General features: G+C 26.3%; 7 protein-coding genes across 7 annotated transcripts; 4 read left to right on the top strand and 3 right to left on the bottom strand.

Annotated features, from left to right (window-relative positions):
* Positions 1–1721: 1721 nt before the first annotated feature.
* On the top strand, positions 1722–2164 carry OCT59_021701 (uncharacterized protein; the record flags this gene model as incomplete). Its single annotated transcript, XM_066146693.1, has 2 exons — positions 1722–1944; positions 2016–2164. The coding sequence occupies 2 exons, from the start codon at positions 1722–1724 to the stop codon at positions 2162–2164; spliced, it is 372 nt and encodes a 123-aa protein (XP_066005803.1).
* Positions 2165–2298: 134 nt separating this feature from the next.
* OCT59_021700 (uncharacterized protein) lies at positions 2299–2716 on the top strand (the record flags this gene model as incomplete). Its single annotated transcript, XM_066146692.1, has 2 exons — positions 2299–2360; positions 2473–2716. 2 exons carry the CDS (start codon positions 2299–2301, stop codon positions 2714–2716), a joined length of 306 nt encoding a protein of 101 aa, XP_066005802.1.
* A 730-nt stretch (positions 2717–3446) lies between these two features.
* On the bottom strand, positions 3447–8980 carry OCT59_021699 (uncharacterized protein; the record flags this gene model as incomplete). Its single annotated transcript, XM_066146691.1, has 26 exons — positions 8705–8980; positions 8288–8570; positions 8128–8190; positions 7682–7824; positions 7426–7608; positions 7144–7327; positions 7031–7050; positions 6848–6953; positions 6540–6778; positions 6313–6468; positions 6068–6206; positions 5816–5988; positions 5667–5747; positions 5429–5601; positions 5225–5334; positions 5089–5138; positions 4984–5010; positions 4716–4923; positions 4517–4591; positions 4392–4456; positions 4242–4317; positions 4097–4121; positions 3913–4025; positions 3776–3794; positions 3560–3591; positions 3447–3472 (listed from the first exon to the last, which is right to left on the bottom strand). The coding sequence occupies exons 1-26, from the start codon at positions 8912–8914 to the stop codon at positions 3447–3449; spliced, it is 2979 nt and encodes a 992-aa protein (XP_066005801.1). The 5' UTR covers positions 8915–8980.
* Positions 8981–9306: 326 nt separating this feature from the next.
* Positions 9307–11535, top strand: OCT59_021698 (uncharacterized protein). Its single transcript, XM_066146690.1, has one exon. The coding sequence runs from the start codon at positions 9358–9360 to the stop codon at positions 10930–10932; it is 1575 nt and encodes a 524-aa protein (XP_066005800.1). The 5' UTR covers positions 9307–9357; the 3' UTR covers positions 10933–11535.
* OCT59_021697 (uncharacterized protein) lies at positions 11473–14245 on the bottom strand (the record flags this gene model as incomplete). Its single annotated transcript, XM_025321737.2, has 11 exons — positions 11473–11858; positions 11939–12020; positions 12143–12397; positions 12477–12667; positions 12828–12959; positions 13044–13116; positions 13234–13334; positions 13420–13575; positions 13655–13775; positions 13968–14050; positions 14159–14245. The coding sequence occupies 11 exons, from the start codon at positions 14243–14245 to the stop codon at positions 11625–11627; spliced, it is 1515 nt and encodes a 504-aa protein (XP_025168064.1). The 3' UTR covers positions 11473–11624.
* Positions 14246–14887: 642 nt separating this feature from the next.
* Positions 14888–15701, top strand: OCT59_021696 (uncharacterized protein; the record flags this gene model as incomplete). Its single annotated transcript, XM_066146689.1, has 3 exons — positions 14888–14917; positions 14981–15267; positions 15350–15701. 3 exons carry the CDS (start codon positions 14888–14890, stop codon positions 15447–15449), a joined length of 417 nt encoding a protein of 138 aa, XP_066005799.1. The 3' UTR covers positions 15450–15701.
* A 2515-nt stretch (positions 15702–18216) lies between these two features.
* On the bottom strand, positions 18217–20420 carry OCT59_021695 (uncharacterized protein; the record flags this gene model as incomplete). Its single annotated transcript, XM_025321735.2, has 8 exons — positions 18217–18415; positions 18497–18909; positions 18988–19145; positions 19226–19538; positions 19625–19723; positions 19809–19853; positions 19925–19990; positions 20118–20420. 8 exons carry the CDS (start codon positions 20418–20420, stop codon positions 18217–18219), a joined length of 1596 nt encoding a protein of 531 aa, XP_025168062.1.
* Positions 20421–23704: the final 3284 nt, after the last annotated feature.

The raw sequence follows: 23704 nt of genomic DNA, 5'->3' as shown, positions 1-23704 counted from the left end.
ACAATTCTTTGTTATAATAAACCTCAAATTATCTTTTTTCTTTTTTTTTTAAATTAACATATTCATTTTTGAATTCCAAAAAACGAGTTAGATTGTATTGAGCTAGGTTGAACTCACTCCCTTTCTAAAAAATAAAGTGACTTTAAAAAAAAGACCCTTTATAATTTGCATTTATTAAAACCTTAGTAAACCTTTTTTTTTATAATATAGTTTTGGAAATTTTGGAAAGCAATCTTAGCAACTACTTATTTCATAAATTTATACTAATTTTTAACCCAAGAATTGCATAAATTTCAAGAAAATTTTTCTATCATAAATTCATCATAATCTTTACAAACTTCCTGATTTTCCTTTCTATCGGTATATTTCCAATTTTCAGTATAAAAGATAAGTTTCCTATTTCTTGGTTAAAATGGTACAGAAGGGGCATAAAGAGCGTCTTTTGCTAAAACATCTACTTTTTCATTCCTATAATCTCCGCTATATCTCTTAACCTTATGGAGTGTCAAATTTAATTTACCTTCCTGTACTAATCTACATATTTTTTGCAAAATCAAAAAGTTATTGCAATCTATTAACTGATGAGGCTTTTTATATAGAACTGCATCGATAGTATAAATTGCTGTTTTGCTGTCCATATGTATATTGACTGTACTGTTGGAAGGGCATGAGTAAAGCTAGCAAGATGGCATATAGTCTTGCTCTAGTCGACGATGTCTAGTTCTTGATCCTGGTTTTCATACTTTCTTCTGTTGTAGTTTCAATAAAGGCAGCTCCTTGTAAAACTTTATAGGTGTCTGATTCTATTGATTATTAACATAAGCGTTTCTATCTTGAACACTATTGTAATGTTGCTTCTTAAGGCTACTATCCATGTAAAAATTCAACACAGACAGTTGTTCTTTAATATCCATCAATTTTTGTCTTATTTTAGAAGAGCTAAACCATTAATCAATCCAACAAAATCTATCTTCTATAAGACAGGTGGTTTCAACTAGGTCTAATTCATTTTCCATTTCTATTTTATTAATATTCCCTCCATCCTTTTCTTTGATAAATTTACTTGTTGAGTTTGCTATAAACCCGTGATTTGGTAAAAGTTTTGATTGTTGTGTATTATTCGGAAAGCTAATATCCATTGTATTTCATCACTGCGTGTCTGTCCTATGTAAAGTTGTAAACCGTGGGCTAGTTATAGTTGTAAAAGTCTATTTTACTATTTTATCCGTAATACAGAACGCAGATTCAAAAATATTAAAACGACACATGATATCATGATATCACATTTATCATATAATATATACTTATTGTATAGTTCTTTAGGCAATAACATGCTGTTTTCGATTGAGGCCATTTGATTGGCTCAGATTGTGCCACGAAGCATACAATAAGTGTTTTATTATAGACTCTCACGATCACAGTCAGGATTTAAGGTTTTACTGATTTAAAAAGTATTCATTTATTATATATATCATCAATAAAGCTATTCAATAAATGTAAAAATGTACAGTGTGATCCTATAAGGATATAATTTATCCTATAATTTTTAAGAAATAAATCTTGTTAAATATCCAATTGATTCAAAATCAGATCACATTTTATCCCAAATGTCTAGCCACTGAAAAATTTACTCAAACCGCATTCAGAAATAAAAGACAAACCACTAAGCGAAAGCAGTTGAGTGAGTTCATATGCAAGTTATTTATTTCAATATCTGTTCAATGTTTACCTGTAAGATTGGCTCGAAGATAACTTTAAAAGAATACAATAATTTTCTTATTCGTAAAGAGTCTTCTGGGTACAAATACCAACGAAAAAGTAACGGTGATGTATATGTAATCGACATGAGTGACCCCGAAATTAGCCACGTTACTTATCTGCTACAAAGATATTTTGAGCTCGCTAACGGTGGAGTTTTCTCTAACCCACCGATAGAAATTCATGGTGATGGATGTACTTGACCTATATATAATTGATTATTTGATATTCACACCCTTCCTTCCTTTAGTCCTTAGTCCATCCCGATCCTACTGTAACTGGAGGATTTATTGCTGCAGATGTTGCGGTCGCACCACACTTGAATCATGTCCAACGACCCATTGTCCCATATCCCGGCCCTCCACCTGGAGATAAAACCGTATTTTTTCGAGATTTGATTTGCTAAATTTAATTTATGATTTTCTGATATTAATATTTTCATCTAGGGGAAACCGCATGCCCGAATAATCTGCGAAGTGGCTAATCACCAGAGTATTGGCCAATTGCGTAGTAATTGTCAAAATTGGTTAAATGTAATTCATGTTCGATATTAAATTGCATGATAAAAGGGCAACAACTGATGCCCAAGGACGTTATCACAGGTCAATGACAGCATTACTGTTTCAACAAGGAGTAGCCGTATATCAAATAGTAAGACGCTAATTTCTAATTGTTATTTTTTTGGTCAAATCATCTTAATCCAAAATATTTTAGTGGGATTTCGGTACCCACAGAGCTAGGAAGAGAAACAAGCAACACTTATCTCACAGGATGTAATGCTCCTAATATTCCAGCATTCCAAATTAACATCCCAGTCAACCAAGTTTTCTGGGATCCGCTAACAATTCCAGCTGCAGCTGGACACGTGCCAGCTGTCCCCACTGCGATTGCTCTAATTAATTTTACAATCGACCTGTACGTAGTTCAGCAGCTAGTTTTGGACCACCAAGCAGATTAATTAGGCCGCTCCAACAAATAGTCTCGTTTAACATTAACCCCCCCCCCCCCCCCCCTCATTATTTCAAAAAATTCAAATTTAAATGTAAATTTTGTATATCACGTGATTTTGCTTACATCCAACCATTGAATTTTCATTACATCTTGGTTAAAACAAAGTGGATATACAGATTGATATCCATTAAGTAAATCGTCACTTGCCTCCACCAATGAATTATATTTACCACAATAATAACAAATAAGAGGTTTTTTTAGGCGATTTGAATAATAACCACTTTCAATTGGAGAATCACAGCTAAGAATAAAAACAACATCGGTAAATTTTTTAAGGTAAAATCTGTGATCCTGTCAACGCACGTCGAAGAAAAATTTAATAAAATCTGCGCAGAATTTTTAAAATAAATCTCAGAATGTTAAAAAAATTTATTATTGGACGCTGCATTAATTAATTCATTTATAAACTGAATCTTTTATTAAACTGTATTTATTAATACTTATAAAATTAACAAAAAATATATGAAATCTATTACATGTTGAAGGTTATCAAAGAAAAAAAAGATATTTATTAAATGCATTAAAATCAAAGTTCCGTCGTCTTCTTTCATACTTCAAATTCATGTTGTTAATGGTTTGGGACATTGTTCCAGTTGGTTCGATTCCAATAAACAACAAATAAAATAGAAAAAAATCCGAAGTTCTTTGCGCACATTCACCGGAGTACTACAAATGACTTAAATTCCCACACAAAATATTAGAACTACAAAATAAAAAGAAACGTTAGTAATGTTTCTCGAAAAAAAGATTTAAAAATTGTTTCGCAACACTAAAGTATTGCGAAACTTACCGTTTCGATTTTTCACTATCGAAAGTCCGAAACTTACAAAAAGAAAAGAAGAAACATTAGTATCGTTTCTTTGAAAAATAAAAAATAAAGATTATTATGTAATGCGGAGTGAAATTTATATTGATATCAATGATGCTGTCTATTAGTATCTGTGAAATTCTATAAATGCAAATATATACAAAAATGAATCAATACATATACAGAGTATGTTAATACTTTATTTCTTGTTTACAATCTGATTTAAGAAATATCTTAATCATCTTGTTGAAAATCCTCTTGAATCTACAAAAAAGCAAATAAAATGGTTATTTAAAATCAAATAAAAATTAATAATGAAATCAAAGGCATGTTACCTGTATTAATTGTGTTCATGAGTCTTTCATTATCTTGTACTTGATGAATTTGTGGATTTTGTGTCTCAGATTTCGGGAGTGATGATCTAGACGACGATAAGATTGAATTTGGTCTAATATAAATTCTAAATTGAAGTTAAAGTTATCATTGCGTTTATAGCTTCTAACTCAAAATTATACTTACATTGACGATTCTTTAGTCAATTGATCTAAAAAAAAGAAAAAAAAAAAAATTTATTAAACAAACAATTTATTTAAACAAATAATTGATTTAAACAAACAACTTGTTTAAGCAAGTAATTTTCTAAATTTTGTAAAAAATGTCCTACTAGTTTTATTTCCAAAAAATGGAAATGATGTGATGTCTTCACGGACATTGTTAAGAGATGATAAACCAAAATCGAACTGAAAAAGGGTTAGTGTTGAGGTATATAAATAAACACATCTATTAAATCGTTAGCATTTGAATTTAATTTTACCTGATTTAATTTACCCAAATTAGAATTAACGCCTTTAGATGATAACTCATCTGACGTTGAAACCCCTAAGCCAAAATTGGAATTGTTACCTAAACCAAAATTATTATTATCTGATGTTGAAATACCTAGACTAAAATTGGTATTGGCATTGTTATCAATATTATTTTGATATGACTTCAAATTGTTCATTATTTGACGGTCTTTTTTTTCCCAGTATTTAATGCAATAAGGGGTTTAAAAAAAGTGAAACCATAGCATGTAAGATTAAATAAATTTTTTTTGCATAAATGATATTACAGTGATTAATTTAAATCTTTCATTCACCAGTTTGTTTTCCTTGAAGTTGAACTTCGAGAAATTCCATTTTCTGTTTCAAATATTTATTCTCATCCTGTACTTCTCCGAGTTTTTCCATTACAATATTGACAGACTTATTATCGGTGATTTCTGCTAATTGATCTTCTGTTATCCGTTTCTGTAGCTGAGATTTTGCATTATCCAATGTTGACGATAACGCATGTGATGTACTAACCTAGGAAAAAAATTTTAATATTCATAATGTCTTAATGTCAGTTATTTTATTATCTCTCACCTCTCGAAGAAGACTTGCTCTTTCAGACTATGGAAGAAAAAATAAAATACACAAATTAATCCAAATATAAATTAATATTAAATAAATTTCTCGTTAAATACTAACTTCCGATTGTGCCAAGTCGCGTTGCACACTCTCCAACATACGAGTTAGAACTGGGTGGAAAAAAATTTTTTTAAAAAATTCTCATTATCGAAGTATTCTTATTATCGAAGTAAAATGCGATTAATTGATTACATACTATCACATCGTCTTTCATAGTTCAAAAGTTCCGCTTTATGATGTTTAATTTCCTCTTCCAAAGTTTTCTGTAATTGTTGGGCTTTTCTGTCTCGTAGAAATATTTCCATCCTGAAAAATCAAAATCCATACATAGTAAAAGCATTAATTCAATATATACATATTTTCTAGAAAAAAAATATATATTGAAAATTAAATATCCTACTTTAAATTATTATTATTTTGGGATGTATTTTGCTGTTCATTCAATAACTTATGGTAAGAACCCATCAAGATTTCTTTTTCCTGATCTTTTGTGACAATCAAATTATTCAAATATTTGACATGATTTTCCTTTTCTTCAAGCTTAACAAGCAGTTGATTTCTATTCTTTGTCACCTAAAAATTTAATTAATTTAATTTAAAATCCATTTTTTTAATAATATAAAAAAAAAAAATCTTACCTCAGTAAGTTTAATCAATATTTTACTCCCTTTCGTTACTTTTGTTATATCATCAAGTGCCGAATCATATTGATCAAGATACTAAAAGATCAATGAGATTGATGAGATTAAAATTTTTAATAGATTATAATTTAGATTAACAATAATACCTGTAATTCAGCTAGTAACTTATCACGTTCAATAATAATTTCGTCATTTTCCTTCTTTAAATTTTCGAAAGCCTTTTCACGTTCAATAAGTTTTTGATTCACTTGTTGGAGTCTATCCCTTATTGAACTTAATTCTTGTTCCATATTTTGAACGACTTTTTTAGCTTCTTCAACTGTATTATTTAGTAATTGGAAAATTAAATATAAAGTAACTATAGATTATTGATTAATGTATAACCGATATAATCTAACCTTTCGCTTCTAAAGCTTCACACTTATTTTCATTAGAATTTTTGTTAACTCCTGATGATTGCTGCGACTCAAGATCTAGCTTAAGACTAGCCAATTCGGTTTCTGTTTTTTGTAATTTTTCCAAAGTTTGTTGCATTGACTATATTGATCAAAGATAAATTATTTTATAATGATTTTGCGTCTTCATAAAATAAAAGATTAAGTAAAATTTATGACAAATATACACAATAATGATTAAAACTTACTGTAGAAGAGTGGCTTTGCGTTTGTAATTTTAGGTTAAGTTGCTTGTAAAGATCTTCGAAGTTATTCCTTTCCTTGGTTATGCTTGTAATTTGTTCCTTTTCAATATTTGATTGTGCTTTAACTTCTTCCAATTCCCTTTGGAATTGTTCAAGTAACTATAAATAAGAAAGGTAATAAGTTATAAAGGGTTTAAATAAATAATATTATGTTGCAAATAATATATTACATCATTTTTTTCTTGTTTCAAAGATTCCAACTCCTTAGAGCCTATATTTTCCACACTAGTTTGCGTCATGACATTTTCGTTGTTCGCCTGGATATTTAAAGGCTTAATTCCCTCCTTGACGAATCTATATAACTCACGTAACCTATCAGTTGTAGACTGAAGATCTTTCCTAAGTGTTTCTATTTCATTGTTAGCCTTATCTAATGCTCTCCTAAGATGATCGTTCTCATTTGAAATATCTAGCGGCAAAAAAAAAAATATAAATCGGTTACGATAAAAAATAAAATCGATCGAATGATTACACTTACTTTCAAAATCAATTTTAAATTGTGTATTCGTTGTTTCAGACAGAGTTTGAATTGATTGGCCTAATTCTTGCTGAAGTTCTTCCTTGTTATTACTTAAGATAGACGCCTACGAAAATTTTTTTGATCCAGAATAATGAGTCGATTCAAATAATTATTTTAAAAAAAGTTCTTGATGCTACTCACCAAAGTTACTTTTATTTTGTCTAGTTTAATTCATATGATGATGAAAAATTCGATTAAATAAAATTTTTAAACATTTCATAATAAAGCATAACGAGTCTTTTGATAATTATTACTTTTTTTCCAGGAATGCGTATTAGTTTCTCCTAATTCATTAACTAAGTGTTCTAATTTCTGTAATTCATTAAGCAATTTGACGTCCTTTTCACGTGCATCCCGGAGTTCTTCTAAAATTTCCTGTTTTTCTTCTTCTGTCTCTTTAATAATATTTGTTTTTTCTTTCTCAAGATCTGTTATATCCTAATGAATGTATAGCACATAGAAATTAATATACATGAAGCCAGTGGATCCCATTGCAGAAATTCTGAACTAGTGGCTTCACAAGTAGCTAGAATTACCTGTTCTAATCCAATTACGTATTCCTGCAGATATTCCAGCTGAGACTCAAGTTGTTGAACTTTTGAATTTGCATCAGACGATGAAGAGGCACCAAATTTTCCGGATCGCTTATTAATTAATAATGATCCAAGACGCGCTATTTCTTTTTCACGTGAAACAATCTGTTGTTGAAGATTTAGGATCTAAAATTTTAGCGATATGGATAATATTAATACAATTTTATATTAAAAATCAAGTTGCTTTGCTTAAAAATACCTGTTCTTGAAGATTTTTTTCTTTATCCGATAATTTTTTATTTGATTGTTCAAGTTCCTTAATTATTTTCTGACTCTGCCGTACAATATCTACTATTTGAGGGTTTGGTGGAGTGATAACATCAAATTCGTCCGGCATAGGATCTTGTAATAAGAAAATTAACGCGTAAATTAAGAAATTAAGACGCGCAAATCAAGATATATAAATTAACGTGTAAATTAATATGTGTAACTCAAGATGTATAAATTAGTATGTGTAAATTAAGATGCGTAAATTAAGATGCGTAAATTAAAATGCGTAAATTAAGATATATAAATTAAGATATATAAATTAAGATGCGTAAATTAAGATGTATAATTAAGATTCACAAATTAAAAATTAAAATGTGTAAATTAGATACGCAATTAAGACGCGTAAATTAATAAATCAAGACTTTTTTTACTAACCTAATACTTCATCCATTTCAATACTTTCAAGAACGAGTTCCAAAAAACCATTTTTTTTAGATCCTTTAAAGAAGAGGAAAAAAAACGCGTTTTTTTTAAAAAAAAATCACGTATTATTTTCTATAAAGGTAAATTTTTTTTTTCTCTCTCAGACTCTCACCTTTTCCTATATTATTATTAGTACTATTAGTATCATTATAAATGGTTAATAATTCTTCAATTTTTCTTCTTTCAGTTAGAAATTTTTTTTCCGTTAATTGAGTTTGTATTAAATATTGAGAATTTAAAAATTTCAAATCCATATTCTCTTTTTCATATTTTCGAATTAAAAATTTATTTTTTATAAGTTCTTTATTATTATCTTCAACTTTTTGAATCAAATCAACGTGAAGTTGATTATTTTCTTTTGTTATAGCTGCAAGTGACCGTTTAAGAGGTTCTACCTTTTTTAATTAATTAATTAATAATTAATTAATTAATTTTTTAAAGAAAAGAAAAAATTAATATCTACACGTTTAAAATATATGTAATATCATTAATTAAAAACTTTTTTTTTTAAAAAAAAAATAAACTAAACTTGACAATGTAGTTCCCATTTTTCTTTTTCAACTTTTTGTGAATGTGAATGTAATATTTGATAATTTTCCGTGATAGTATATAAACCATTTAAAAGTCTTTTTATTAATGGTATTGATTCTGAAGTAAAATTTTCATGATAATTAAGTTTTAAAAGATGTTGTTTAAGTTCATTATATTCTGAAGAATTTTCATTGTCTTCTTGAGACATTATATTTTTTTACGGTTTGTAAAAAATTATAAATTTGGTATTAATATATACAAAAATTTTATTTTTGGAATTTGAAACATGGAAAATCTGGAAAATCAAAAAAATTGTAAGTCGTACAGATTAATCAAAAAATCATCAGTCATATGTTTCCCATCTACTTTCGCTTTTTTGTTTATTTATGCAATTCAAAAAATTCATTTAAAGGCAATACCAATACCGCAGCTAAGATTGACTTACTTACTAATCGGACAATTTTATCCGTAAATGAATCCGTTATTTTTGAAAAAAAAAACGTATAACATGAATATAAATGAAGCTTATAAATATATAAAGCCTTCATTTTTCCATAATTTTTTCCCACCATTACCTTTGTTCCTTTTTTTTTTTCTTTTCCTTCATAATAAATAAAATAAATTAAAAAATAAATTTAAAAAAAAAAAAAAATGGGTGAATATTCACCTTACTTACCTAGTGAGTGTTTACAAGAAATATTTAAATATATAGATGAGAATGATACAAAAACGTTATATTCAATATTATTAGTAAACCGATTATGGTGTTCAAATATTGTTTCAATACTTTGGAGAAATCCTTTCAAAAATCAAAAAGAAGAGAAAATTTCTTATAAAATACTTTTAACCTTATTATCTTATAATCCCTTCACTACTACTCACACTTTATCCTCTACCTCCACTATTGATAATAATGATGATGATAAAGAACAACCTATTATAAAATCTTTTAAAGAATCAACTATATTAACAAGATTTGATTACCCTTATTTTATTAAAAAACTTGATCTTACAAATATGTTAAAAATGATATTTTACCTAACCGAAGATAAAAAAAAAGAAGAAATCAAATTTAAAAATCTTAAAAAATATAATAATTCATCATCAATATTTGAAAAAATTTGGAAAATAATTACTTCTAATTCAAATATTGAAACTCTTATTATAAACACAATTGATTGCCATAAATTTTCAAAATATTTAGAACCCTTTTTTAAAATACCTGAAACAAAAAAATGTTTTTCCACTTTAAAAAGTTTAACATTAAAATTAAAACCACAAGATTCATTAATTTTAAGTGAATTAATTAATTGTATAAACGATAAAATTAAAGATATTGAATTAGAAATAAGTTATAAATCAACAATTACTTGTTTTGATTCAGATCTTATTATTAATTTAATTAGTTCACAAAAAAATCTCGAAAAATTTCATTATAAAGATGATTCAGGAAATTTATTTATTTATCCAATCATATTAAAATTAAGGGATCATTCTCATTCTATAAAAAGTTTAACTTTAGAACAAAGTTGTAGTATTGATGTTGATCTTTTTAGTAGTTTCGAAAATTTTTATAATTTACAAGAATTAAGTTTTAAAAATTTTAATTTCGAAGGAAATCATGATTTATTTTCAAATATTAAATTTCCAAAGTTAAAATCTTTAAGTTTTGATGATATCAAATCAAGAAATCAACAATATATGGCTTATGTTTCTGAACCAATTATGAATTTTATACAAAATCATTCTACAAATTTGAATCATCTTAGTATGAATGTATTAGATGTAATTATGAAAGATACTTTTAAAACCATTTCTCAATGTTGTTCAAATTTAACTTCTTTTTCTTGTGCTACCAATGATCAAAATGATATGAAATTCATTTATTTAATATTTAAAAATAATCCTTATTTAAAATCAATTGATCTTTGTATAATATTTCCTATTAGAAATTCTATTCTTGAAACCTTTGCTAGAGAAATTCCAGAATCTATTAATAATATTACAATTGGTTATAGTATTTTAGGAAAAGTACAAGTCAACACTTTTTTAAAAGAGTTAAAATGTGATAAATTGAAATCTTTTAAATTTAATTGGCAAAATCCAAAGAATGTGGATATTGATAAAATGGCAAGAGAAATTTCAAAAGACAAGGGTTGGATTTTTAAGGGATGCGAACTTAAGCCTACTCAATATCAACGTAAATATATAATAGAGTGGGAATGATCTGATGTGTGAATCAATTTCTGAGCAAGGGATTTACTTTTTTTTTTATATCAAGTTTAAAATTATTTTTTATCAAGAATTCACAAATTTTCAAAGTTCACCTTTTTTATCAAAGGACCCACAGACACCAAAAAAATCTAGCTCATAAATCTTGTGACATTATAACCGATCACCCCTTTTTTTTTTAATTTACCCATCAAGAAATCTACCATATTTTTTCGCGTATATTATGGTGTTGAACACTAAAATATAAGCGAGGGCTATCCACGTGCTTCGTAAACAATACTTGTTGAAATAAGGCATGATTGTCTACTTGGTGATTGGGATTAAAAATATTAAAAAGTTTAATTATTATTAGAGTACATGGCAACATGGGTAACTGTATATTATTCTAGGTATATTATATATGTCGTTATCTTGTAAAAGTATCTTCAAGTAATAATTGATTTGAAACAACATATTGTTTCCAATTTATTTAGAAGAAAAAAATTATGTTAACATTCAAATTTTTTTTTTTAGCTTATTACTTTTTTTTTTTTTATCATGAAACTTTTTTTTTAAAAAAAAATAGTATATATGTTAGACTTTAAAAAATTAACTTTTAAAAAAAGAAAAAAAAACAAAAAAAAAAAATAAAATAAAAAAAAATGTGAATTATGTATATATATGTTACATGGTAAATTATAAAATATTTATGAATTCTTTTGACGTTCCTTGATCTCCTGTACAACTTTTCCAATTTTAACCTTAAGTTCAGGACTAATGTTATCATATGTAGGTGGTAAAGATGGCCATTCTTTTGCAACACGTTTCCTAATAGTATCAAAATCTTCCCATTCACACACTTTACCATGATCATATACAACCTTTAATAAATTTTTCGGATCATTTTCTAAACAATTTTCTTTTGGATGAACGATCGGAACCTAAAGAATGAATAGTATAAATATCGGTTGTTAAAATATAAATGATCAAGAAGAATATACACATATATAATAGTACTAACCCCCTCTTTGTTCTTTATAACACCGAATTCACCCGGTAAACTAATTTTTCCGGTATCGGATTTTGGCGTCTTCATGATATCCCTGTATATTAATTATGGATTGGATTATTAGATATTATTAAATTTTTTTCACAAAATTTTTATCCTTATGAAATGAATGTTTATCCTTATGAATGCTCTATCATTATGAATGCTCATCCTTACCTTGCTTCTCCATCACTATAGGTAAGATGACTAAGTTTGGTAGCAAAACTCATGGTATCACGATTAAGTTTTTGTAATAAACCGCCACCCATACCATAGGCAACATTTTGAGCAGAGTAACCGGCTTCTTTTATTGCTTTCAAAATTTTTTCTAAACTACTAATAGTTATAGCGTCACCTTGGATGACACCAGCTCCACGTATCACTTTATACCCTTTTTTATTAACATCGCTACCAAACACTTCATCCGCAGCTCTATTAATAAAAAATGTCAGTTAGAATAATTGATCTTATATTTTTACAATTTTATAATTTTAATATAAATTGTAATTACTTTAAAGCCATTAAGACAGCTTCAACTGGGTCACCACTGTCAGGTCTTAGTACCATGTATCCACCTTTTTCATTTTTTTGCTTGGAAATTGACGGAAGTATCTTGTTCAATGCATTGGAATAATCATAAGAATCCATCACACATGAATACGCTCCAGAACCATACTGATTAATCACTTGTAGCATAGCTTCCTTTTAAAGATTCAATCAAGAAAAATATGAGATTATATTAACTCAAATTGGTAGTGAAACAACATATAATCGATTTTTGATTAATATCTCATTGCAACCATCGTGTGTATTTTAACCAATATCATAATTAATGATAAATTGATGTATTATATTTACGTACTCTTTCTGATTTATATGCCGTCATGATCGAGTGTTCAGTTGCCGGAATTGAAGTGGCAATAGGATTACCATTATTCAATGTAAATTGAACATAATAAGCGGCGCTCATAGTGTCTGTTCCAGAAAAATTCAACTAAAAAATTATATAAGGGAAATTTTTAATGATCTATTTAAGAATATGAAACAATTAACATCACGATATCATATTATTACAAACCAAATGAGCTGAACCACCAATAATTGATTGCTCAATGCAAGTAGTTCCTCGAAATCCAAAATCATGTAATCGACTAAATCAATCATTTTTTGAAGTTAATATCCGTGTAATAATGTTTCGTGAGTTTGGTAGGTAGTACAAGGGGCAAAAGATGCAATAATACATTTTTTCTCATGTCATAAATGTATACCTTTCCAATGACCAGTATCCATCATCATCAACTGTTTCTTGATAAGCTTTTTCTATTCGGTCACGTGCGCGACGCGAAAGAGTTGCAACCGTTGTTGGATACTTTAAAAATCAAGACAATGAATAAGGATAATTAAAATGAATGATAAAAAGGAAGAAAAAAAAAATTGTTTTTGATGATAATTACCCAAACCATAGTAAGTTGCGTTTCCAAAAATGTGACCAACGAAGAATATTCTTTCTCGGCAGTGATCTGAAAAACTGGAGTATGCACATGACATGAAGTACCTTCTGGTAAAGCTTCAATTTTTACCGGAAAATATCCATCATTTTCTTTGATAAACTAAAAGATTGATGATAAATAATTGATATTGAAAATAGAAATAATAATAAAAATAATAATAATAATAATAATTTTTTACCTTTAGAAACAAATCTTTAGGGAACGGAAAGGGTGTAAATCCAGCATTATGAGTAGAAAAAAACTTTTCAGCCAAATCCACATCCTTTTGAGTCCATTTAATAGCAATATAGTTTTCAATTCTTTTATTTTTTTACAATTTAATTTATTTATTTTTTTTGATTACGTAAGATCAAACCATCGAATTCAAAACCATTGAATTCAAACCATCAAATTGTTATGTATAAAAATTTTTTTTTTTTATTAATTTTTAAAAATTAAAAAACAAATAGAATTAAATTAAATAAATTAAATATGTTTAAAAATGAATTTACATGTATCGGATTCCACAGAACAAAACACGCGTATCTTCTTTATCATTATCATAACTTTTCCTAAACTCTCCATATGCAACACTCTATAAAATATATATATATATATATATATGCATAAAAAAAATAATAATAAAATAATAAATAATTATCATTACAATTTTTTTTTTTCAAAAAAAAGTACGTGTAAACACCTTTACGGAATCAGGAAATAAGAGTGAGTGAGAAGGTTTATAAGAATCAGTCATAACCAAAAGTGGAAGACCTCGAAAGCCAGACATGTTGTTATAAGTCAAGTGAGTTCAAGTTTTAAATTTACAAACTCTGTCATATATATAAAAAAGGTGAAAGTGAGAAAAAAAAAGACTTGTTAATATATGGTTCAAACGATTATATTTACCTGCAAAAAGGTTGATACTTCCACAAAATAAAATTCAACCCTTTTATATTTAAATTAATTTTTTTTTTTGTGGGAAAAAAAATTACATTTAAATGATATGATTTGGTTTTTTTTATCAACCGAATTTTTATCGTTACATGGCTAGTTCCATATATGAGATATTCATTAAGAGCATGATGGATCATATGTTTGATTTTTTAACCTCTTTTTTATTATACTATACATAGTTAGTTATATTGTTTTTTTTCAGTTATGATAAAGTTGATAGTTGATACGATAATGATTCACTTGCTAATTTCATTATTTGCTGATTTAAGGTATATTGTCTGGCCAATCATCATTCACAATACGTCTTCCAAGAATTGATATGCTGCGCATAGCTAACCCGCATTAGGAATTGCAAATTACAAAAAATTACAATACAACAGATAATTATTATGAGTGACTGTGACGCAATATACAGGTAACATAAATAATATATACGACCACAAAATTACCTATAAAAATTTAATTTTGGCCAAGAATGTTTGGCCTAATTAATATATCATCCCGGGTATTTAAAATTAAAAATTCAAAAATCTCCAAAATCTCAATAATTTCCTCTTATATTATCAAGAAATCAAAATTAAGTTCTTATCATGTTGCAACATATTCAACCACGTCAACTTCTACATCATCACCTTTTAAACAACAAAAAGAACCCTTAGATGAAGATCAAGATCAATTAACGGATCAAAAAGATCAAAAACCAATTTTAGCACTTCCTGAACATTCCGAAGAATCCGTAAAAGAATCTGAGAATGACGATGTAAAAAAACGTGGCTTAGACAATAGTTACAAATTAAGAAATCTGGGACCTGTAGTAGTTAATGAAGATGGAAGAATTAATATAATTAACAATTGGTAAGTATTATTCTATTTTCCCCCTTAAGTGGCTTATTCTTATGGATCTAAAATAGCTTTATTATAAATAATAAATAATAAGGCATGAAATGACGGATCTTGAAAGGGAGAAAGTAAAAAAAATGATTTTAACAAGGAATCGGAAAAGATTGGAAGCTTTTAAAAAGAAAGAACAAGAATAATGAAAAAATCACATCAAGTTGCAGATAGAACAATTAAAGTTAATGGGGAGTAATTAATTACATATCCTACATATCCTACATGATTTACATCTAAATTCTTTTTTTCGTTGATTCAGAATTCGTCATAATCAATTGTTCAAAAAATAAATTTATATTGTTATTATTAAAAGTAATGCAAAGACATTAACTGTATGTACATTGACTGTAGCTGTATAAAGTCTGTAAATTTAATATTAATTGAACTTTAAAAAAAAAAAAAAAAAGATAAATTATACATTATATTATACATAAAGTTTAAATCTATTTATATATTGAAATTATTTTACATCAAACGTTTCAGGGATTTTTTTTTCGCCATCATCTAAATATAATTTTAAAGTTTTTTTTAAAAAAAATTATTTATAAATTATTTTTTTTTTTATAATGAAATTTGATAAACCATATAAAGTTATAAATCATAATAAACCATAATAAATTATTATTATAAATTATTATAAATTTATTCGGGGGTTTTCTTTTTTAAAAAAGGGAGGTTTCATTTATGTCCTAAAATAATAATAATAAAAAATTCTTTTCATTATTCAAACTTTAAATTATAACTCAACTTTCTATATTATGTATACAATGTATAATATATAATTCTTTTTTTGAATAATTATATTAGATTATGTAAGTGATGTAAAAAAAATAATAATAATAATAAAAAAAAAATATGCATTTATATGCAAAATGCAAATAATAAAAAATATGACACAGATGTTATTTATGCAATAAAAAGCCTCAATTTATATTTTATTGGATTTTACGCTAATATTATTCTGTTTAATCTTTCGGTTCATCAGTTTATTCTTCCAAAAATGAAAAAGGCTTTTTTTTGATTTTCCCTTTTTGACTGATTTTTTAAAAAACAATGAAACTTTTTTTTTATACATATTTTATTTATTTTATTTTTATATTTTATTTATTATTTTTTTTTACAGTTTTTTACAGCCTTTACAGCCCTTTTAAGATAAAAAATCATTTATTATAAAATTATTGTACATAATTTATAATTTATAATCTTTTTTTTTTTTTTTTCTTTCTCCTTCATGTGAGTATCAAACCGGAAAGTACATGCAATTTTTTATTATAATATATTTTGTGAAACTTTTTATATCCGATTTAAAAAAAATTCTTTGGTTTTTTTGAAACAAAAAAAAAAAAAAGGAAAAAAGAAAAAATTCCTGATTTTTTTTTTCAGTTTTAGGCTTTATTTACTTTTTTTTTTTGCCCAGTAAATATTGATAATCAAAAAAAAAAAACGCCCAAATAATAAACATTTAATTTGAAATACTTGAAAATTTTATATAATAAATTTTTATATTATTATTATTTATTATTAACTTTATTAACTTCTCCGAGTATAGATTTTTTAAATATGTAAGAAGTTCACAATTAATGATTGGTTGGTCCTTTTTGACTCTTTTACTGCGCCGCATACGCGAGATCTCAATATCTCATCTGAACTATGCAAATGAAATATACCACCAAGAAAAAAAACTAATTTGTTCCCCATTATCAATTAATGTTTGAATATTTAATGATTTTATTGTTTTTTTTTAGTTTATTTTTTTTTAATGATATAAAGTTCGTAAAATAAAAAAAAAACCTTGGATTTAAGGAAAAGAAAAAAAACTAAAGTGAATTTGCTCAAAGTATGAGAAGAAAAAAAAATAAAATAAAATCAAACAAAAATAAGAACCGAGATTATAAAAAGAGGACAAAAAAAAAATTTTTTTTTCCTTAACGATTCGAAAAAACTAGAGGTGCCACTTAAAATGACGCGTCGTAAATTCAATCAAACGAAATTCTATAACTCTCTCGAATCGTCAAAAAGAATTAATATTACAAGGTTTTTTTTTTTTGTTAATCCCAAAATAATTACGTATCACGGCCCATCTATATATTTTAATCTACAAAAAAGAAGCGAATTTTTTTTCAAAAAAAAAAAAAAAAAAAAATGTAAATGAAAATTATATTTAACAATTGTCCATTTTTTTTAAAAAAAGGGAAGGGTATCGAAAAATATTACAAAAGTAACGAAGATCAATTAACGATAACGTTACTAAAAAAAGGGGGGGGGGATACGATAAAGAAAAAGAAAAAAGAAAAGAAAAGAAATAAAAGGTAAAAAAAAAAAAAAAGAATTTTTTCGATAAAATATATACTGGGCTGTGCACGAATTAATTTTGGTAACCCATCGATTTTTTGTTTTGTTCTTGATACGTCAGGCCAGCTAACGTAAAGAAATTGTTTAGAATGAAAAAGACACTATAAAAAAATTAATTACAAAAGAAAATAGTTGAAGCGGGAAAAAACAAACTAATTGTGCAACCTACCACTAAATAAAATATTAAATGAAGAAACAATTTAAAGTATATTTTTTTTTTTCAAGAAAGTTGACTAATGATTATTGTATGTGGTAATAACTAATAACTATATTGGTCAAAGACCGATGCAGCTCCCATTCAATAAATCACCAGAACCAGCAACTTCAGCGTTGTCTGAATTATCTGAAAAATCGTTTCTTCGAAAACAATGTCCATCAAAATTTTTTTTTAAACTAGACTAAAAAATAATTCCTCCAAAATAATAATAATATATATATATATATAAATACTTTTGTGTATGCGCACTAATGCACTAATTGTGTCAAGAAATATGTAAGTGGAAAAAAAAAATAATTAAATGAAATAAAATTTTTTTCTCAATTGATTATTAACACAAATTATGGGTTAGTGAAGAAAGGATGGTTCAATGCATCATCGATTGAAACTCGTTTAATTGGGTCAACAACCATAAGTTTTTTGATAAGATCGATTGCTTCTGGTGAACAGTGTTTGAATCTTTTTTCAGGAAATGGTATTCCAGCTGCAGCTTGTTCAGATACTGGACTTTGATCATCAAATGGATATCGTCCAGCGAGACTATATACAATAAATTTAGTTAATTAAAATAAACTTATATAAAGAAAAAAAATAACTAATTAAAAATTAATTAATAATTACCAAACATATAATGTTGCTCCTAATGACCATAAATCGGCACGTTTATAATTAAGCCATCCTAATTTATCAGTTCGATGAAATTGACCAAGAACTTCAGGGGCGGCAAATGCTGGAGTTCCTACAACTTGTAATCCGGAGTGATATCCAAATTCTGTTGAAAGTCCAAAATCACCAAGTTTTGCACATCCACCTTGATATAACATAATGTTCTCAGGTTTAATGTCACGATGAACAAATCCCGAATCGTGTAATGATTTGACAGCTTCAAATATTTGTTTCAATAATACACGCGCGCAAGGCTCAGTCATTCGTCGTCGATATATAACATCGCTTAAATCTTTATTTGCTAATGGCATAATATAGTATACCTTTTTTGATGTCTCAACAAGATCCAATAATGGAACTAGATTTGGCTATAAAAACAATTTGGGAATTTGGGTTAGCTCATATAATTTCGGTTTAAAAACTTTTAAAATTTAGTAATTACGTACCAATTCTTGCATTTGTAACATCATTCTTCCTTCATGTATTATTTCTAGATTTTTCTTTTTCTGTTTTGCATCAGCATATTGTATCTTACCTACTGAACAAGTGAATTGTTTTTTCAAACATTTAACAGCAACACGTTGTTTTGTTTCAAGATCAATACCTGAATTGTAATATAAAACATTAGAATTATCCAAACATCCAAAACATTCAAATGATTTGATTATAAAATTTTATATATACCCTTTATTACTTTTCCATGATGTCCTTCACCAATACTGTCTTTTTTATCAATAAGGTAACGACCATTAAGTAATCGTTCATATTTTGATTTTCTTTCAACTGTACCAATACTAGTTGATGAATTTCCTCCCTTTAAACGAGCAGCTGCAATTCTTTTTTTAGCTTCCTGTTCAAATTTTGTTGTTTTATCTACTTTTTGTGATAATTTGATACCTCTGTCTGCATGTTTCTTTGCTGATTTTGCAACCTTACTTAAAAAAGTACCAGCACGCTTTATTGGATTCTTTTTATCTTGTACAGGTTTCATGTTGCACTATAATAACGGTAAAGTAATATAAGTATTTTGTAAAGAAAGAAAAAGCATTGTAAGATATTTAAAAACTTTTGATTTATAAATACCTCTAATAACTTTTCATGCAACTTGTCAACAGAAAGTGTGTTCTCCATATTCATATCTTCTGATGATATTTCGATTGTTGAGTCATCACTTTGAGTTTCCTAATTTTTCATTGATGATGGCATTTATGTAAATACTACGAAGATTACATGCATTCGTTTATTAAATATTAAAATAAATACTTACATTTTTAAGTAATAATTCACATTCATCTTTCTTTTCGAGTACAAACTATTATAATAATAATTGATTGAGTAAAAAAAGATAATGAAGAAAGTGTTTAAGAAGTGAAAAATACAAACATCACGAATATTTTCATCGGTATGTTCTAATGTATTACTTAAACGTTCATCTATTTTCTTGATTAACTATAATATAAAAAAATAAAAGAAAATAAAAATAATATATATTTTTATATATATATTTATATATGAATATATGAAAGATGATATAAGTTTAAAAGTCACATGACTAACGAAATAATGATTACGTTACCTCTTTTACTCTTTGACTATTATTTTGAGTAGGATCAATATTCAAATTTGTCGACATGATATGGTCCAATTCCTTTAACAAATTATCAACCCATCTTTCCAAACTCTCATTCTTCTTGTATGGAGGAGTGTAAACAGCAGTCGACTTCTTAGCCGAAGGCATACAAATAGCAGAATCCAGACGAGGGTCATTTCTTCGAACGTTTATGTGAGCCATGTTCTTTTGAAAAGTTATATCAGAAGAATCTTGATAAGATACAAAAACTGTAGAATCGTTCACGGTATGTTGTTGAACCAGAGCCATTTTTGGTGAAAGTTACTCTCTTTTATAAAAAAAATTTTTTTTCTTGTTTCGTATGGCTATGTTAATGTATAGAAAAATCGGAGAGCATGTGCAACTGCAGGAGATAATAAAACCCGAATCTTCTTGTTTTAATATATATATATATAAATAAATATATATATGTATATATATATAATAAAATAAATAAATAAAAGGCAAGAGTTTTGAAATATTGAGATAATTGTGAGTAATTTGGGAATATCTATTATCCACAACGAATAGGCTAAAGAATAAATATTAAAAAAGAAGTAATAAGGGGAAACCGAATTGGTTTGATTTTTTTTTTTTGGTCCAATAATAAAATAAATAATATAATAATAATTAAAATGATGATGATGATGATAATTGTAAAAAAAAACCTTTCGATTCAAAAAAAAAAACCTTTTTTGCTTTTTTTTTTTTATTATAATTGAATAATGTATATAAAAAAAAAAAAAAAAATTTTTTTTTTATTTTCTTTTTTGATACGGAATAAGATAGATAGATATTATTATATAATAAAAAAAAAATAAGTTATTAAATATAAAAAAAATTCTAATTATTTTCCCTTCTTTGCTTTATTTGAATGTATGTAATAATATATATGTATAATTTTTTTTTTCTTTTTTTTTGATTTTTTCCCTTTCTATTTCTGTGGGTTCTGCCGAGGAGCGTTTCCCATTAGAACTATAATTTTTCCCGACAAATTAGGAGAGAGTACGGCGGACAAGTAAGAGAAGTTGAGAGAGTAATAGATATATATATATACTCTTACTTCATAAACAACAGCTCAGTTCTACTGAGGGGATAAATTATATATATATATAGAATTTTTTTTTTTAAAAAAAAAATTTAAGAAAGCGGCAAGAGAAAAGACAAAGCCTACTTGGCCAGTAAGGGATCACCGTATGAACTTGTCCTTTTATTTGAAAAAAAGCATAATATGTAATATGTAATATAAAAATAATTATTTATATATTTACAGTACAAGATAACTATAACATAAAATGTACACTAAAATCAACTTAAACCGGATTGTTGGTTTATATTACCATTGCATATATGGAATATCATCATAATCATTCTTTACATTTATATTCATTCAATAATAAAGGATGTCGTCCTACAGGGGGGGTGTGGATGGTATAAAATGCTTTCGGATTTGGCGTTCAAAAAAAAAAATGTAACAGGCCAACAAAAAAAAGTATTACTTGATATGTTATTTTCTAACCGAATACTATGGACTTTATTATTGTCCTTAAACCCATAACAATTTATTATTATACATACATTAAAAAAAAATGGTCTCAATGAAAAGTTTTATTAAACGAATAAATATAAAATATATATATATTTTTTTTTTCTTTCTTTTTAAATAATAATAAATAATAATAAAAACAATAATAAAAACAAATTATTTTTTTTTATTTTTTTTTCTATGGAAAGGGGGGATTAATTGGTAATCTTGGTATAAAAATCATCAAAATAAATAAATGCTAATTATATCGAAAAATATGAGAGAAATATATATATATATATATATATATATGCTATTGATGTTATTCAGTTATTGATTCCGACCTTCTGATCGGAAAATGGTCCGATGACTCCTTTTGAAAGAATATCACACACACTACAACTCATAACCAAAAAAAAAAAAATATTTTCTTTTTTTTTTTCAAAAAGTCAATAAATAAATACATATATATTTATATTATTATTTTTATTTTATTTTTACTTATATATACAAAAAGAATGAATTAAATACAAAGCAAAGATTTTCTTTCAACGGTTATTATTTTAATTTTTTTATATTTTCATTTAAAATTTACTTTCTTGTACATTTCACTAATAAATGAACCTTTATACTGTTAGGATATAATTAAATTATGCATGATGTGTTAAAAATTGTATGTGTGTGCAATAATCCCCAACCAAATAAATAATTACATTAGAGATAAAGTTTCGAAAATATATTGGCGCGTAAAAGAACCTTATTCTTATACATTACGCCCGTGATAAAAATCGCAAGTTACCTGATAAGGATTACACGAAAACTATGAAAAAAAAAAAAGGGTAAATTAAGACGAATTATGATATCACAAACAAAAATTATTAGAAATAAATTTAAAATCCTTAATAAGTTTAGCATTATAACAAAAGGAGGGAAGAAGAGCACGGATCATCTTTAGTTTACTGATTCGGTAAAATATAAATAGTTAGGACGAAATATTCTGTGTTACAAGGTGTTATAATTATTAAACCATCATTTGAAAAGTGAACCAATTCGTCAATTGATTAATGTTGTGCAGGAAAAACGTGTGAATATAGATCAGATGACCTATCATTTCCCTTATCATGATATATATTTTTTCCGTTATCAATCAAGTCAAACAATCAAGTTCGAAAGGTTACTATTATTACAATTATTGTTTCAACTTCCAATAAATGAATATAAATTTAGAAAATTATGAAAACTATCCGAAGCCTTTTATATAGATTGATTGTAAGTATTCATGAGTAGTCAAAAGTATCCAAAGTAGCCGGAGTACTGCATATTTAATACTCTTTAATTTTTTTTGATATACTTTGCATCGATTTTAAAAAATTTCCCACCTTTTTGATTATCTTTCTTACAAGGTTTTTCTTACAACTTGAGCCCAAAAAAAAAAGTTTTGAGTAACGTCACAAATTAATGATCACGGGATGTTACAAGTATCATAATACGCAGGTAAAATTATGCGGAATAACGTAATCCACAAGTTTATTTAATATAGACTACTTAAAACGTATATATATATATATATATATAAAAGAGATATCATAGATTTCTAGTGCATAATAATTTATTGTAAGACCCTTCTTTCGTGGCTTTGTTCATGTACAGTATAATTTCTTTTTATATTTCAACCTAAAAAAGTATTAAATTTTTTTTTTTTTCTCTTCCTTCCCATGATATTTATTTCCTTTTGATTGATTACATGCATTTAAAAAAAAAGCATCATATGATTGCAGCATATCAAAAGACTCAATATTCTTTGTTCTAAAAAACTTTGATAATTTGAATGAATATCCAATAGTAATATTAATTATAATAATATAATAATAATATTATTATTATTTCATTTTATCATGAAATTTTTTATAACCGAAATGGATGGATAAGATGGAAAATAATTCCTTAGATGTGAAGATTGTGAAAAAAAAAAAAAAAAAAAAATTTTTAAATTATCGTGGTAATTATTTTTAATTAATTATAAAAGTAT

This window comes from Rhizophagus irregularis, chromosome 30 (genome assembly GCF_026210795.1).
Source record: "Rhizophagus irregularis chromosome 30, complete sequence".
NCBI lineage: Eukaryota > Fungi > Glomeromycota > Glomeromycetes > Glomerales > Glomeraceae > Rhizophagus > Rhizophagus irregularis.
The sequence above is the reverse complement of the archived record's forward strand: the minus strand, read 5'-3'. Positions and strand labels throughout refer to the sequence as shown.